This window comes from Colletotrichum destructivum, chromosome 3 (genome assembly GCF_034447905.1).
Source record: "Colletotrichum destructivum chromosome 3, complete sequence".
Lineage (NCBI taxonomy): Eukaryota > Fungi > Ascomycota > Sordariomycetes > Glomerellales > Glomerellaceae > Colletotrichum > Colletotrichum destructivum.
In genome coordinates this window covers 1369508-1381666 of record NC_085898.1, presented here as the reverse complement: position 1 = coordinate 1381666, position 12159 = coordinate 1369508, and the positions used below count along the sequence as shown (strand labels likewise).

Genomic DNA, 12159 nt, shown 5'->3' with positions numbered 1-12159 from the left:
CAACTTAACTGCGTGAAGACGTGTCAAAGGGTTGGTGAGATGGCTGATATATCCCATTGTTTGGTCATATTTCTTCAAGTCATGTAATTTAGACGGATACGCAGTTCATTTACTGGTTGCCTACGGACATATAGGCTCTTTCAACGCGAGTCGGAATTTAGTTGGGGACTGGGGGGCAATCTCGATTGACTGAACATCACAATGTCCCGTCAAGAATCGACTCAGTCCTGGTTCTGACGATGATCAGAAAAGAGGCACGCACACATACACAGGAAGAGCAGCAGCCACTTGGGGGGGGGGGGGGAATCGGTCAGAGTCGCACTGAGAGCCCGATGGCAGCGTCGGAAAAGGGTTGCCGGTTGGAACTGGCTGGTTGACTCAGTCAAGGCCCATCTACTATGTATATCTTACGAACCTGACTGGGTCCATCCGGCGTGTTGGATGAATGCGCACACGTGGATCTCGACTCCCATCCAGTGTCTATCCCTATCTCGGCATCCGCCTGCCTTGGATGCACGCTGGGTTCTCGGTCGAGCGGTGCCTCCACTCCGCGGGATCATCGTCTGGTGCGCGAATTTAGGTGACCCGCAAACCCCCCAAGATCGTCACAAGGTGCTCTCAAGGTCGGGTTGTTGCCTCCTGGGTGCCATCGAGGACGGTGGTCGGTCGCAAAACAATGATGTTAGCTGTCCAGACGAGAGAGTCCAGAACATGTTAACATGCCACTTCTAGAAAAGACGGGGGGACAACCATTTGGACTCTTTCCCAACCTTCCCGGCCAGAGAGACAACGCCATGCCGATCGCAGCCGGTCCGATTCAGGGTTTCTGGGGCGCCGAAGAAGAAACAAAAATAAACATCAAGGTTATTGGGTTGTTGGGCTGGGGGAGGAGGAGGAGGAGGAGGAGGAGGAGGAGGTGGAGGTGGTGTACGATGTAGAGATGAGTCTCCATAGTCCATAGAATGTCCATGTGCGCCACAAATACAGAATCTCAGGGACGGCAGATGATCCGAACACGGACCTGTTGGGCCCGTCGGGCTTGAGCAGGGCATCATGATAGGCCTCCGACGTCTTGATCAGCGGCACCGCTAAGGGGGAAGAGTTGAACCGACAAGACTCTAAGCCATCCATCGATCTCCTGCCGGCGTACTTCTTCACGGAGCCGGCCATGGCGACGGACCCTTAGGAAAGAGTAATGCGATGACGATGGCGCGTGTGTCCCGCGGCACCAAGCAAGCGCATGAGTTGGTGGCAGTGGTGGTGGTGGCCGATTCGCCTCCAAGCGCTAAACGTCAGCCGAGTGCGCTTCCAACAGTGAGTGAGTGCGTGCATGGAAGCACTAAAAAAGTTCCTCGGAGAAGGTAACCCAGGCGGATGTGCCGTCACCGCGGCATGGCCCCATCCTCTCCCCTTGACTCGTATATTAATAGCTTGGCGTTGGCCGGGCGTTGTCGAAAGCGGCGCTGCTGGGCGGTGTCAGTTTCGGGTAGAAAAGCCTCTCGACCTGGAGAAAGGTGACCAACCAACTTTCTCCCAGCGTTGACGGCTTTGTTTATGTAAAAATAAAATAAAACTCAAAATCAAATGGCTCCGAAAGCAATCCTGCTGTGTCTCTCTAGAGTGCGGTGCAACGTTGCCCCCCCCCCCCCCCCCCCCTTTCCTCTCCCTCCTTGACCTATAGGTACAATGCATCTAGCGTCTGCTTGTTTGCCTCGCAGGGATCACCCCTCGGGAAATCAAAGAAGAACGAGGTTAACCGAGGAGAGACGGGTCGAAAAGGACTCCCCCGTAGCGCACATAGCACACCGAAAATAGAAGAAAATATAGGGGACGTGGAGCCTCGGGTCGTGTTGTCGTCTTGTGACATCACCGCCCACTTCTTCCCTGTTGGCTGTCTCTCTACTATAGTACGATGTAGTGTTGGCTGTTAGGACAGCCGGCTGCTTAAGGCTGAATTGCATTGAACGATTCAGTACGCCATGGGACCGTACGATATAGGCAGTGTGTACGATGTAGTGTGTGCGTGTATATCGACTTGTTGCCAGCCACCTGGGCCCCCAGCCTCTCTTTTCCCCATGCCCTTTTTAATTTTTTAATTTTTTATTAATTTTTTCTAAATTTTAGTCTTTGTACAGTATTCGCAATACACACACACTCTCTATTTTCATCCAATGCTACAGAGTTACAGCCGTTCATCCAGCCTCCATGATGGTCCCACGGTGCTGGATTAGAGGGCCGGGCCAATCGGCGGCCTCGCGGGCTGGCCGCTCCCCCCGAGGCCGCCGGTGGGGTTGCATGACCCTCTTCCTCTTGTCTCCCTGGCGTTCCCATCTTTCCTCCACCACGAGCTTGGCTTCCTCGTACCAATACAGTACATGGACTTAGCGGGCTTCGCGGGAGGCGCAGACGGTAGACGGCAACGCTAGGGGACAACGGGATGCCCCATCGCCAAGCGTGCCCAAGCCATCCAACTCAGCCCAATGAACCGAGTGCGCGCCTCCTCCTCCTCCTCCTCCTCCCTCACCCCCCGGTGGCGGCTCCTCTCGTATTCTTTCCGTTCTCCATCGCAGGGGCTCTGTGATGTCAATGGGACCCCCCCCCCCCCCACCCGCTGCACCCTGCCACCTGCATCCTTGACCGGCATTGTGATAATGTGTGTACAGGTACAGAGTACGAGAAGATCTACGGCTCGGCAGTGCACATACGCACTCGTTGGGAGGACTGACTACCGAGAGAGTTTACTCTGCACACCCCGTGATTACGAGATGATCTTCGGCGGGTCCTCGAGAAGCTCTGGTGGCACGGCGGCAACCGGCACGCCATAGCATGGCATGGTCATGACCATGATCGTTTGTCAACCTGGGATATATAATGAGACGGATAGGACCTCCTATTCGAGCTCATATCTAAAAGTTCTCATCACCGCCATCGACTCTTAATACTCCCAAGTAATCTCATCTACCGAACCACATCAGTCTTTTACGACAACCCAACAGACGAAGCAAAACCACTCAAGACAACCCAAAAAAACACACAATGCAGTTCGCCAACACCCTCGCCGTCGCGGCCTCCTTCATCGCCGCCGTCTCGGGCGCCTCCATCCCCTCGGTCTACAGCCGCCAGACCAGCTGCACGATCAACAGCCCGACCAACGGCACAACCAACGGCACCGCCCCGGCCACGCCCCCGGCCTACTTCCAGATCATGGCCCTCCGCTCCGCTAGCCCCGTGCACTTCTCCCACTTCCAGGCCGCCCGCAGCAGCATCTTCCTGCAGCTGCCGAGCCAGAACGCCACCTGCGACAACGGCAAGGCCCCCGTCACCGAGGAGGAGGCCACCTTCTACCTCTCCGACGACGGCGGCCTCTACCTCTACGCCGCCTCCGCCACCCCGCAGCAGCTCTACGCCGACCGCTCCGGCATGGGCCAGGGCAAGCTCGGCTACACCACCGGCGCCCAGCCCGCGCCCCGCAACGGCGAGCGCACCGGCTGGACCATCGACCAGTACGGCGACCTGACCCTCGACGGCGCCGGCTTCCTCGCCTGCCCCGGCAGCATCGAGAACTCGTGGGCCATCTGGGTGTCCTCCGGCGTCGCCAACCCTGCTGGTAACACCGGCTGCCTCGGTATCTCGGCCCGCGCCGTCGAGGTCAAGGAGCCCAGCAGCTGCGTCTACACCTTCTAAGCCCGGTCGACAGGACTGTCTGGAGCTGAATTTTCTCTTGTATCGAACTGGAAACTGGTTAAAAAAGGCATTGGGGTGGGAATACCCATAGAACAGCGAAATGTTATTTGTCTTCTTCCATAGTGTGTTTCTGACATGGTCATCGCCATCGATACCTGTACATCACTTATCATATCACATCTGTATGGGAGGGTATTTTATCCTTCTGCATACGAATTAATTTTGTTATTTTATTACGTCATCATCTGTAGTAACGATGCTTAAACGTGAATAGCCTTGATCCTTCAATCCTTATCATTTCTACCCTCATGATTTCCATCACGATGGTTCTTCTAGTTTTTATCAATGGCCACTTTTCGAACAAATATCTTGAACGTGATGGGAAAGTTTGTATGTATTATGTCTTGGCTTGGCTCAGCGAAAAGTCTAACTGTCAACCATGCAGGCAGGTTATCTTTTTGTTTTCTCTCTCTCTCTCTCTCCCTCTCTCCCTCTCTCGTTCCACTTCAACGCTCGTCTCTACCCCTCAACAGCTGCGATACCCTCCTTGTCCCCCTCCAGCGGCGCCCTGCTGAACTCCGGGTCGTTGGTCGGCAGCTCCAGGTGCCACTTTGAGATCTGCGCCGCGCCGATGTCCACCTCGCCGTCCGTCCCGAACGACAGGATGTGGCCCCCTTGCGTGCGGTCCTCGGTGATGAAGTGCAGGTGGTCGCCGGCGACGCTGATGCCCATGGTGTACTCGGGCGACCGGAACCCGATGACGGTGCCGCGCACCGGCTCCTCGAACGTGTGCGACGCCTGGTTCCGGCCGACCTCGACGAGGCCCTCGCCAGGCCTGCTCTGCCCACCCGCCGTGCGCACCGTGATGCCCTTGAAGACGCCCTCGATGCGGATGGCGAGGAAGAAGTTCTTCGAGTCAGGGAACTCCCGCGACAGGTGCTCGAAGAGCTGCTTCTTGTCGGCGAAGGCGGCGCGGACGGTGGCGGTCGGCCGCAGGCGGGTGACCATGGCGAAGGGGGCGACGGCGTCCGAGGCCGGGCTCGTGTCGACGGGGTGGACGGTGTTGTCCGACTTCATCTGGTAGAGCTTCCCGTCGAGGATGATCATCTCGCCGACCATGTGGCGGAACGTGCCGAGGCCGTGGTCGCCGTGGGCGATGAGCTGGGACACGGGCAGGCCGGTGGAGGCGACGCCGTCCATGAGGGCCGAGATGATGGAGTACTGGAAGATTTCGTTGACGGCCATGGTTGAACGGTGAGGGGGGGAGGTGGGGGAGTATGGTGAAAGATTAATGAGGGGGAATGAGAGAATGCGATGAGCAAAGGGGGGAGCAAGGAAGGGGGGCAGAGTCGAGATGAGATGAGGCTCTATGAGACTAGATGAGATGAGACGGGATGAGATGGGAGTAGTATCGACTGCGTGTGATTGTCCCTGTTGGTGTGGTTGGTTGGTTGGTTGGTTGGTGTTGAGAAGTAAAGCCTCACTGAGGTGCATCTCCGGATTCGCCGGGACGAGACTCCGGAACTGCATCGGCCCTCTGCGGGGCTGGCCACCGGCCGTCCATTCTCTGGCGAAACTCGCCTATCATTTACACTTTGTTGAGTCATCAAAGCATGCGCTTTGGTCCCACAACTGTCGCTTCTCACTGACGTCAGTCGCACCGCATCAACGCCTCACTCAGCAGCAGTCCACTTCAATCGTCACTTATCACTCATCTCTCATTACTCACTCGTCAGCCTGTGTGTGTATGTGTGAGAGAGTGTGAGGGTGAGATAGAGAAAGAGTAAGAGTGAGTGAGTGAATTATTTTGTCAGTCTAAAGCAGGTCATGACCATCGACATCACGCAACTCTACGGCATTTACGGCACATCCATCTCCCATCTCTCGTACAAAGGATCACTTTGGCATCGAAATCCCTCCCTATCCCCGACTTTTCTCACGTGGTCTGAACTTTTACTCGTCGAAAACGGCAGACCCCCACCCCAACATTCCAGTTCCAGTTCCAAGTGACGGTTCAGCTTGTGTGTGAATGAATCAAAAGCTCTTCACCACATTGAGCCAGACCCTCCTCATCTCATCAGTTCCAACAACCCTCCCTCACTCGATTCACCCACCATGTCAGAAACGGTAGACGTCGTCATCGACTCCCTCGTCAACGCCGGCGTCACGCACATCTTCGGCGTGCCGGGCGCCAAGATCGACTCCGTCTTCAACGCCCTCATCGACCGGCCCGAGATCAAGCTCGTCGTCTGCCGCCATGAGCAGAACGCCGCCTTCATCGCCGGCGCCATCGGCCGCATCACGGGGCGTCCCGGCGTCTGCATAGCCACGTCGGGCCCCGGCACGAGCAACCTCGCCACGGGCCTCGTGACGGCCAACGACGAGGGCGCCCCCGTCGTCGCCATCGTCGGCGACGTCAAGCGCGTCCAGGCCGCCAAGAAGACGCACCAGAGCCTGCGCGGCGTGCAGCTGCTCGGGCCCGTCACCAAGAAGACCACCGGCGCCGTCCACCCGGACCAGGTCGCCGAGATCATGCTCGACGCCTTCCGCACCGCCACCGCCTACCCGCAGGGCGCCACCGCCGTCAGCCTGCCTATCGACATCATGACGCTCGGCTCCAAGACGTCCATCCCGGCGCTTCCGCCCGCCGCCTTCACGCCGCCCGAGTACGGCACGTCGCCGTCGGCCTCCCTGAGCCGGGCCGCGTCCATGATCCAGGACGCCAAGTTCCCCGTGCTGTTCCTCGGCGCGAGGGCCGCCACGCCCGAGGCCGTCGAGGCCGTCCACCGGTTCCTCCGGAAGCACCCGATCCCTGTCGTCGAGACCTTCCAGGCGGCCGGCTCCATCAGCCGCGAGCTCGCCCACCTCTTCTACGGCCGCATCGGCCTCTTCCGCAACCAGCCGGGCGACAAACTCCTCGCCCAGGCCGACCTCGTCATCGTCGCCGGCTACGACCAGTCCGAGTACGACGCCGACGCGTGGCACAAGAGCCCGAGCCTCGAGATCCTCCACCTCGACTGGGTCCCCGCCGACTACGGCGCCTTCTACAACCCCAAGCTTGAGCTCGTCGGGTCCATCGCCGCCAACGTCAAGGCCCTCGGGGACATCCTCGCGACGGTCTCGCGGCCGCAGGAGTCCGAGGCGGCCAGGGCCATCTTTGCCGAGTTCCACGCCTGGGAGCAGAGCCCGCAGGCCCTAGGTCGGTCCGCAGAAGGCGACGGGCCCGTCCACCCGCTCTACTTCATCAGGCTGATGCAGGGCCTGCTGCCGCCGTCGCCGACCGTCGCGTCGGACGTCGGCAGCATGTATATCTGGCTCTCGCGCTTCTACTTCGCCTACAGCCCCAAGTCGTTCCTCGTGTCCAACGTGCAGCAGACGCTCGGCGTCGCGCTCCCGTGGGCCATCGGCGCGTCGCTCGCCCAGCGGCCGCCGTGCTCGCAAAAGGTCGTCAGCGTCAGCGGCGACGGCGGCTTCCTGTACAGTGGCCAGGAGCTGGTGACGGCGGTGCAGCAGGGGTGCAACATCACGCACTTCATCTGGAATGACGGCAAATACAACATGGTCGAGTTCCAGGAGGTCGACAAGTACGGCCGCAGCTCCGGCGTCGACCTGGGCGGCGTCGACTTTGTCAAGTACGCCGAGGCGTTTGGGGCCAAAGGGTTGCGCGTGAGCCGTTCGTCCGAGCTCGAGGCCGTCATGAAGGAGGCTTTGAGCCACGAGGGCGTGTGCGTGGTCGATGTCAACATCGACTACTCGCACAACTACGAGCTCATGAAGAACGTCATCCAAGACAGCATTAGCTGAAGTTAATATGTATAATACGAGGATAAATGCCAGGGTTCGCCTCGAAGTGAGGCACCAATAGCCAGGAACCCGTGCTCTAATAATTCATCATCTATGGAATAACAGTAATAATCATGCTTATGGGTTATGATCGTGTGCTTCGTGATCTCTCAACCCAACCCTGTTTTTTTTTTTTTTGAGAGCCAAGAACCCCGAGACCACAGCTCCCCCCTTGACGGACGTGTTCCTGAGCAAACTCTCTACTTTAAAAACCGGATGCAAAGAATGTCACAGCTTGACCAGACCGATTCTGAACCCAAAGGCGCAGGTGTTGCATGCCAAGCAACTCAGTCAACTCTGCGGTTCGGAATTGTGCTTCCCAGACAGGCTGGGATTCCACATCGACCGTCACACGGGCAGAACAGATTCTAGACAGATGGGCCCCCCTCAGCCCTACGAAAACTTCCCCACGGGTCCTCGTTTCTTCGGACCAGGGCCTCACCTCACGGGCGGGTGCGGAATCTTGGCCATGCACCACCCCTGGGCCCTGAACAAGACGGATTCCACCAGCGGGCCGGCTTGCGGGAGAGGTGGGGGAGACGAGGGAGGGATTATCGCCAGATAGTACAGGCATTTCGCGACGGACGGGGTGCATTTTCCATAGCCTCCGGGATTACTTGCCGCCTAGGCATTGCCTGTATGGTATGCAATCCATCATGAAGATAGAAATTGATCATCCCAACACAACTCATCCCATCCCATCCTAACGCAAGCCAATCCATCTGAGGGGAAGAGTCGGCTCGGATCCTGGACCAACGCCGGCATCCCACTTGATTTATAAGCCAGGAAACCCCTCAGCTTCTAAATCCGCCGGCGGGGTTCTCGAGGCCGGGCGGAGGGGAGGGGAGGGGAGGGGAGAGCCGCGCGGGTGCATTTCCCCTCACTCACAGGCGGCATGGCGGATGAGGTACATCTTGCATCACGACATTGATTATCCAATGATGCAACTGGCCAACCGGCGACGTGTCGCGGGGAACATTGGTAATCAGCCCGTTGGGTCCTGGTCCCTTCAAATATTGAGTCTTTTTCGCAAACCACCATATTATCCAGAGATAACTCTACTTTCAAGACATCAACACGACTCTTCCTCCCTCCTCACAGCCCAGTCAGGATACTTTCCCAGCAATCTTTTACCCGTCGTCTTCGTAACCAATCGTCGCCATGTCTGCCGCCGCCACCCCCAAGATTATACTGTACACGAACCATAACTGCCCTTGTATGTGAATATGTGAAACCCCCCCCACCCCCCCCAATATCACCACCAGCTCATTCGTCTATTTCTCACTTTCACAAACACTCACTCATACACACAATCACTCACACATAAACTTACTCTCACTCACTCTCTCACACTCACTCTTACTCTCACACACTCCCTTCTCACGCGCAAAGAAACAAGCCAAGAGACATACTGACACCCGGGCCCAGGGGCTCACCGCGCCCACATCGCCCTCGCCGAGCTCGGCCTGCCGTTCGAGGAGGAGATCGTCGACCTCTCGGTGCCGCGCACGCCCGAGTACCTCCGCATCAACCCGCGCGGACTGGTGCCGTCCATCTCGTACGACGGCGAGATCGTCACCGAGTCCGCCATCGTCGCCCAGTTCCTCGCCGACGCCCACCCGTCCCACCTCGTGCCCGTCGCGGGCTCCAAGGACGCCGCCCTGCGCCGCGCGCGCATCGCCTTCTTCGTCGACACCTACTTCAGCAAGGCCAACTCCTTGCTCTTCAAGCTGCAGCTCTCAAAGTCCGACGCCGAGGTCGCCGAGGTTGCCGCGACCTTCGTCGACATCATCGCCAAGGAGATCGAGCCGCTGTTGAAGAACGCGGCGCCGTATTTCGACGGCAGCGACAAGGTTACTTTGGCCGAGGTGAGTTTGAGACCCGTCACACGAGCCCGGTGACACATGTTTTGTTTAATTCTTTTTGAATTATTTAAATGTTTCAATTTTTTTGTTTTGATGTTTATAATTCTTTGTTGTATTCTCGTTTCCCCTTCCGTCCGAGCAACGCCGCGATGAATGGAAATGAGTCTCCCTCTTACTTACCGCAAACTAGGTCCTCACCGGTTCCTTTACGCTGAGGCTCTTTTCCTTCGCCAAGCACGAACTCGTCCCCAAAACCATCCTGAGCTCCCTCGAGGAGAGGGCGCCGGCCTTCTACAAGTGGGCGCAGGTCGTCAATGCCACGCCCAGTGTCAACGGCATTTACAACGAGGAGGTCGTCGTCGAAAAGACGCGGGAAAGAATCTCTAGCATGAAGGCCGCCCAGGCCTAAATGTCCTCCTCGTGGGATGATGGTCTTTTCCGCTGCAGGGCTTTCGGAAGCTTAATCAGTCTCATCCATAGCTGGCGTAAATAATTACTTTTCAACCCCCCCCCCCCCCCCCCTTACCCTCTCCTCGCCTACTGATAGAGTTCGTGGTCCCAAGTCTGACCGAATGCCCTCGCTGGGGCTTGCGATCTCATGGGCCGGATGCCGAAGCTTGCCAACCAAAAACGGCCGTCGAACGTGAAAGGGTGACATTCTTCGAGACTTTCATAATGTGTTCATGTACATGGCTGCAACTGAGCGTTGGCACCTTTTGATTCTCGATTTCGCCACCAGACACTTTCCTTCACTTGATCATAGACATGTATTGTGACATGAGATGGAAGAACACCCTGGGAAATGAGACGTTTTACTCTAGTCACTGAAGAAAAAGGTGCAGAGGGTCGCTTACCAGCATGTGAAAATAGCCAGAGCTGTATCACAAGTGTCGAAAGGCCAAACACCGACTCGTCTTCTGGGCCGCAGCCAAGGTGACAAACGTGGTACACGTGACGCCATAAAGCATGTTACTTATCTCACCCACCATTTCGAGTTCCAGGATGCTTCTCTGAGTCGTCAATGCAACCGTCAATTGCCTCCAAGAGGCATCATCAACTTGGGGATCAGGAGGCGGTTCACCGTCATAGCCATTGCACAAGCCCACAGACACACACCGGAAGGCCACTCGTCCGACGGAGATATTGACCGATCAGTTCTGTCTCCGAGATGTTCACATCGGCTGAGTGTCTGTTCTCATGGCACGTTTGCTGGGCCCGCCGCGCCCACATTCCGGAGTGAGGCAAACAGCGGCGAGAATCAGACTAACATGAAGCCCTTGCCAATCTGGGTTTCCTCTCTCAGGGACAGATGAGGGGACTCCAAAGGGACGAAGTCTAAAGGTCGTGTTCGCGGTGATGTTCGCTTGGCTACTGTTCCAGAGGGCGTGTGTGCGTGTGTTCTGGGGCCTGAGCTATGGAAGTCGAAGAACTACCGAGAAGCAGAAACGAACAATTCCAACTCTTCCAGGATGTAGTTGGGTCGAGAATGAGGGGCAGCCAAGCCGTTACAGGCATGGAAGAACCGGGCAAAAGATGAATCCAGCTACCTTGCCGGGCAGGAACTGGGCCTATCGCGCGGAATACGTGACAGGTTTCGTCAGAGACGTCGGGTACTGGGGAGGGAGAGAAAGAAGGGTTGGGCCGTGAACAGACTGCGGTGAGCAGAGGGCGGAGGATGGCGGCATCTAAATAGAGTTTCTGCTTTAAACAACGGGACAACTGCAGACGGGGAGAGGGGCGGCTGCGCACCCGTCTCTTCTTCGGCTTCGCTTCTTGAGTGGTGGAAGGGGAAGAGTGGACATTGCAGAGACGGGTGAGTGAGTGGAAGAACACGAAGGGGGCTTGAGCATACCCTTCTCGAAGCCGGCTTCGAAACACCGAGCGTGAAACATCACAGCGTACATCCCGGAGGGATGTTGCCGGTCAGGGACAGGGATGCGGAAGCGGGGGGAGGGGATCTGGGCCGGGCGCAACCTTGGCCGGCCTCACTCTCCTATGTATGGCAGTGATGGACTGACACTGTAATTCCTTTCGAAAAAGAAAAAAACAATACCAAAGGAATACGCGGCCCTATTTTGCCGGTGCGTGTGGAGGAGGAGGAGGAGGAGGAGGAGGAGGATGGACAATGACCGAAGTGCACGGCTCGCTTGGATGGCCACACCCGCTGATCGATCCAATGATGGGAGACGGCGAGATCTCTCCTGGTCCCGTGAAACAACATGGCCAAATAAGTCCCCTGGTTGATTCTGTCGCCATACATTAATTAGAGGCCCGCAGCTGCAGGATGGCCACACGAAAACCTCCGAGACCTTTGTACTGATGACTGGATAGACTTGCCTCAAAGCTCGTGCTCTCGAGCGTCAAAGACTTCACATTTTTGCCAACCGCGGGCTTTTCCGATCAAAATCATTGCCTAGACATTGTAGGCCGAATAGAATTCAGGAATTACGCCGGAGTGTCTTCGGACTTGGGAGAAGTGAGGCCCGTCCGCACCCAGTCAGCGGGCATATTCATCGTACCTGTAGGTAGATACTTACAGTACTCTCGATGTAAGTATACTGACTGCCATGCTTCCAAAAGAGAACAAGGGAGGGAGGGGCTTGTCATGCGGCCATGCCTGTTGATGCTTGATGATTGCTGAAGAGTGAGAGCACCACACACACATACACACACACACAGATGTAGATCCAATCACCGCGCAAGCGCACAGAACATGGCCACACACTCTTATCCGTCTCATATTTGTACAACACGCCGCCGTCCCCGT

General features: G+C 57.0%; 5 protein-coding genes across 5 annotated transcripts; 3 read left to right on the top strand and 2 right to left on the bottom strand.

The window, feature by feature from the left end:
• Positions 1–367: 367 nt before the first annotated feature.
• CDEST_04517 (uncharacterized protein) lies at positions 368–1495 on the bottom strand. Its single transcript, XM_062920676.1, has one exon. It carries the CDS (start codon positions 1053–1055, stop codon positions 729–731), a length of 327 nt encoding a protein of 108 aa, XP_062776727.1. The 5' UTR covers positions 1056–1495; the 3' UTR covers positions 368–728.
• A 1427-nt stretch (positions 1496–2922) lies between these two features.
• CDEST_04516 (uncharacterized protein) lies at positions 2923–4201 on the top strand. Its single transcript, XM_062920675.1, has one exon. It carries the CDS (start codon positions 3037–3039, stop codon positions 3682–3684), a length of 648 nt encoding a protein of 215 aa, XP_062776726.1. The 5' UTR covers positions 2923–3036; the 3' UTR covers positions 3685–4201.
• Positions 4202–4203: 2 nt separating this feature from the next.
• On the bottom strand, positions 4204–4929 carry CDEST_04515 (Putative alpha-acetolactate decarboxylase; the record flags this gene model as incomplete). Its single annotated transcript, XM_062920674.1, has 1 exon — positions 4204–4929. The coding sequence occupies one exon, from the start codon at positions 4927–4929 to the stop codon at positions 4204–4206; it is 726 nt and encodes a 241-aa protein (XP_062776725.1).
• A 421-nt stretch (positions 4930–5350) lies between these two features.
• On the top strand, positions 5351–7581 carry CDEST_04514 (Putative thiamine pyrophosphate enzyme, TPP-binding, thiamine pyrophosphate enzyme, central). Its single transcript, XM_062920673.1, has one exon. It carries the CDS (start codon positions 5800–5802, stop codon positions 7486–7488), a length of 1689 nt encoding a protein of 562 aa, XP_062776724.1. The 5' UTR covers positions 5351–5799; the 3' UTR covers positions 7489–7581.
• A 1004-nt stretch (positions 7582–8585) lies between these two features.
• On the top strand, positions 8586–9902 carry CDEST_04513 (Putative glutathione S-transferase, Thioredoxin-like superfamily, glutathione transferase family). The gene is made up of 3 exons (XM_062920672.1): positions 8586–8743; positions 8956–9395; positions 9583–9902. The coding sequence occupies exons 1-3, from the start codon at positions 8689–8691 to the stop codon at positions 9799–9801; spliced, it is 714 nt and encodes a 237-aa protein (XP_062776723.1). The 5' UTR covers positions 8586–8688; the 3' UTR covers positions 9802–9902.
• The last annotated feature ends 2257 nt before the right edge of the window (positions 9903–12159 follow it).

Bases quoted from the DNA above. Each gene is read 5' to 3' on its own strand.
- CDEST_04517 (XM_062920676.1), bottom strand. From the start codon at position 1,055: ATGATGCCCTGCTCAAGCCCGACGGGCCCAACAGGTCCGTGTTCGGAT.
- CDEST_04516 (XM_062920675.1), top strand. From the start codon at position 3,037: ATGCAGTTCGCCAACACCCTCGCCGTCGCGGCCTCCTTCATCGCCGCC.
- CDEST_04514 (XM_062920673.1), top strand. From the start codon at position 5,800: ATGTCAGAAACGGTAGACGTCGTCATCGACTCCCTCGTCAACGCCGGC.
- CDEST_04513 (XM_062920672.1), top strand. From the start codon at position 8,689: ATGTCTGCCGCCGCCACCCCCAAGATTATACTGTACACGAACCATAAC. The intron at 8,744-8,955 runs GTATGTGAATAT...ACCCGGGCCCAG, and splicing joins CACGAACCATAACTGCCCTT to GGGCTCACCGCGCCCACATC. The intron at 9,396-9,582 runs GTGAGTTTGAGA...ACCGCAAACTAG, and splicing joins ACAAGGTTACTTTGGCCGAG to GTCCTCACCGGTTCCTTTAC.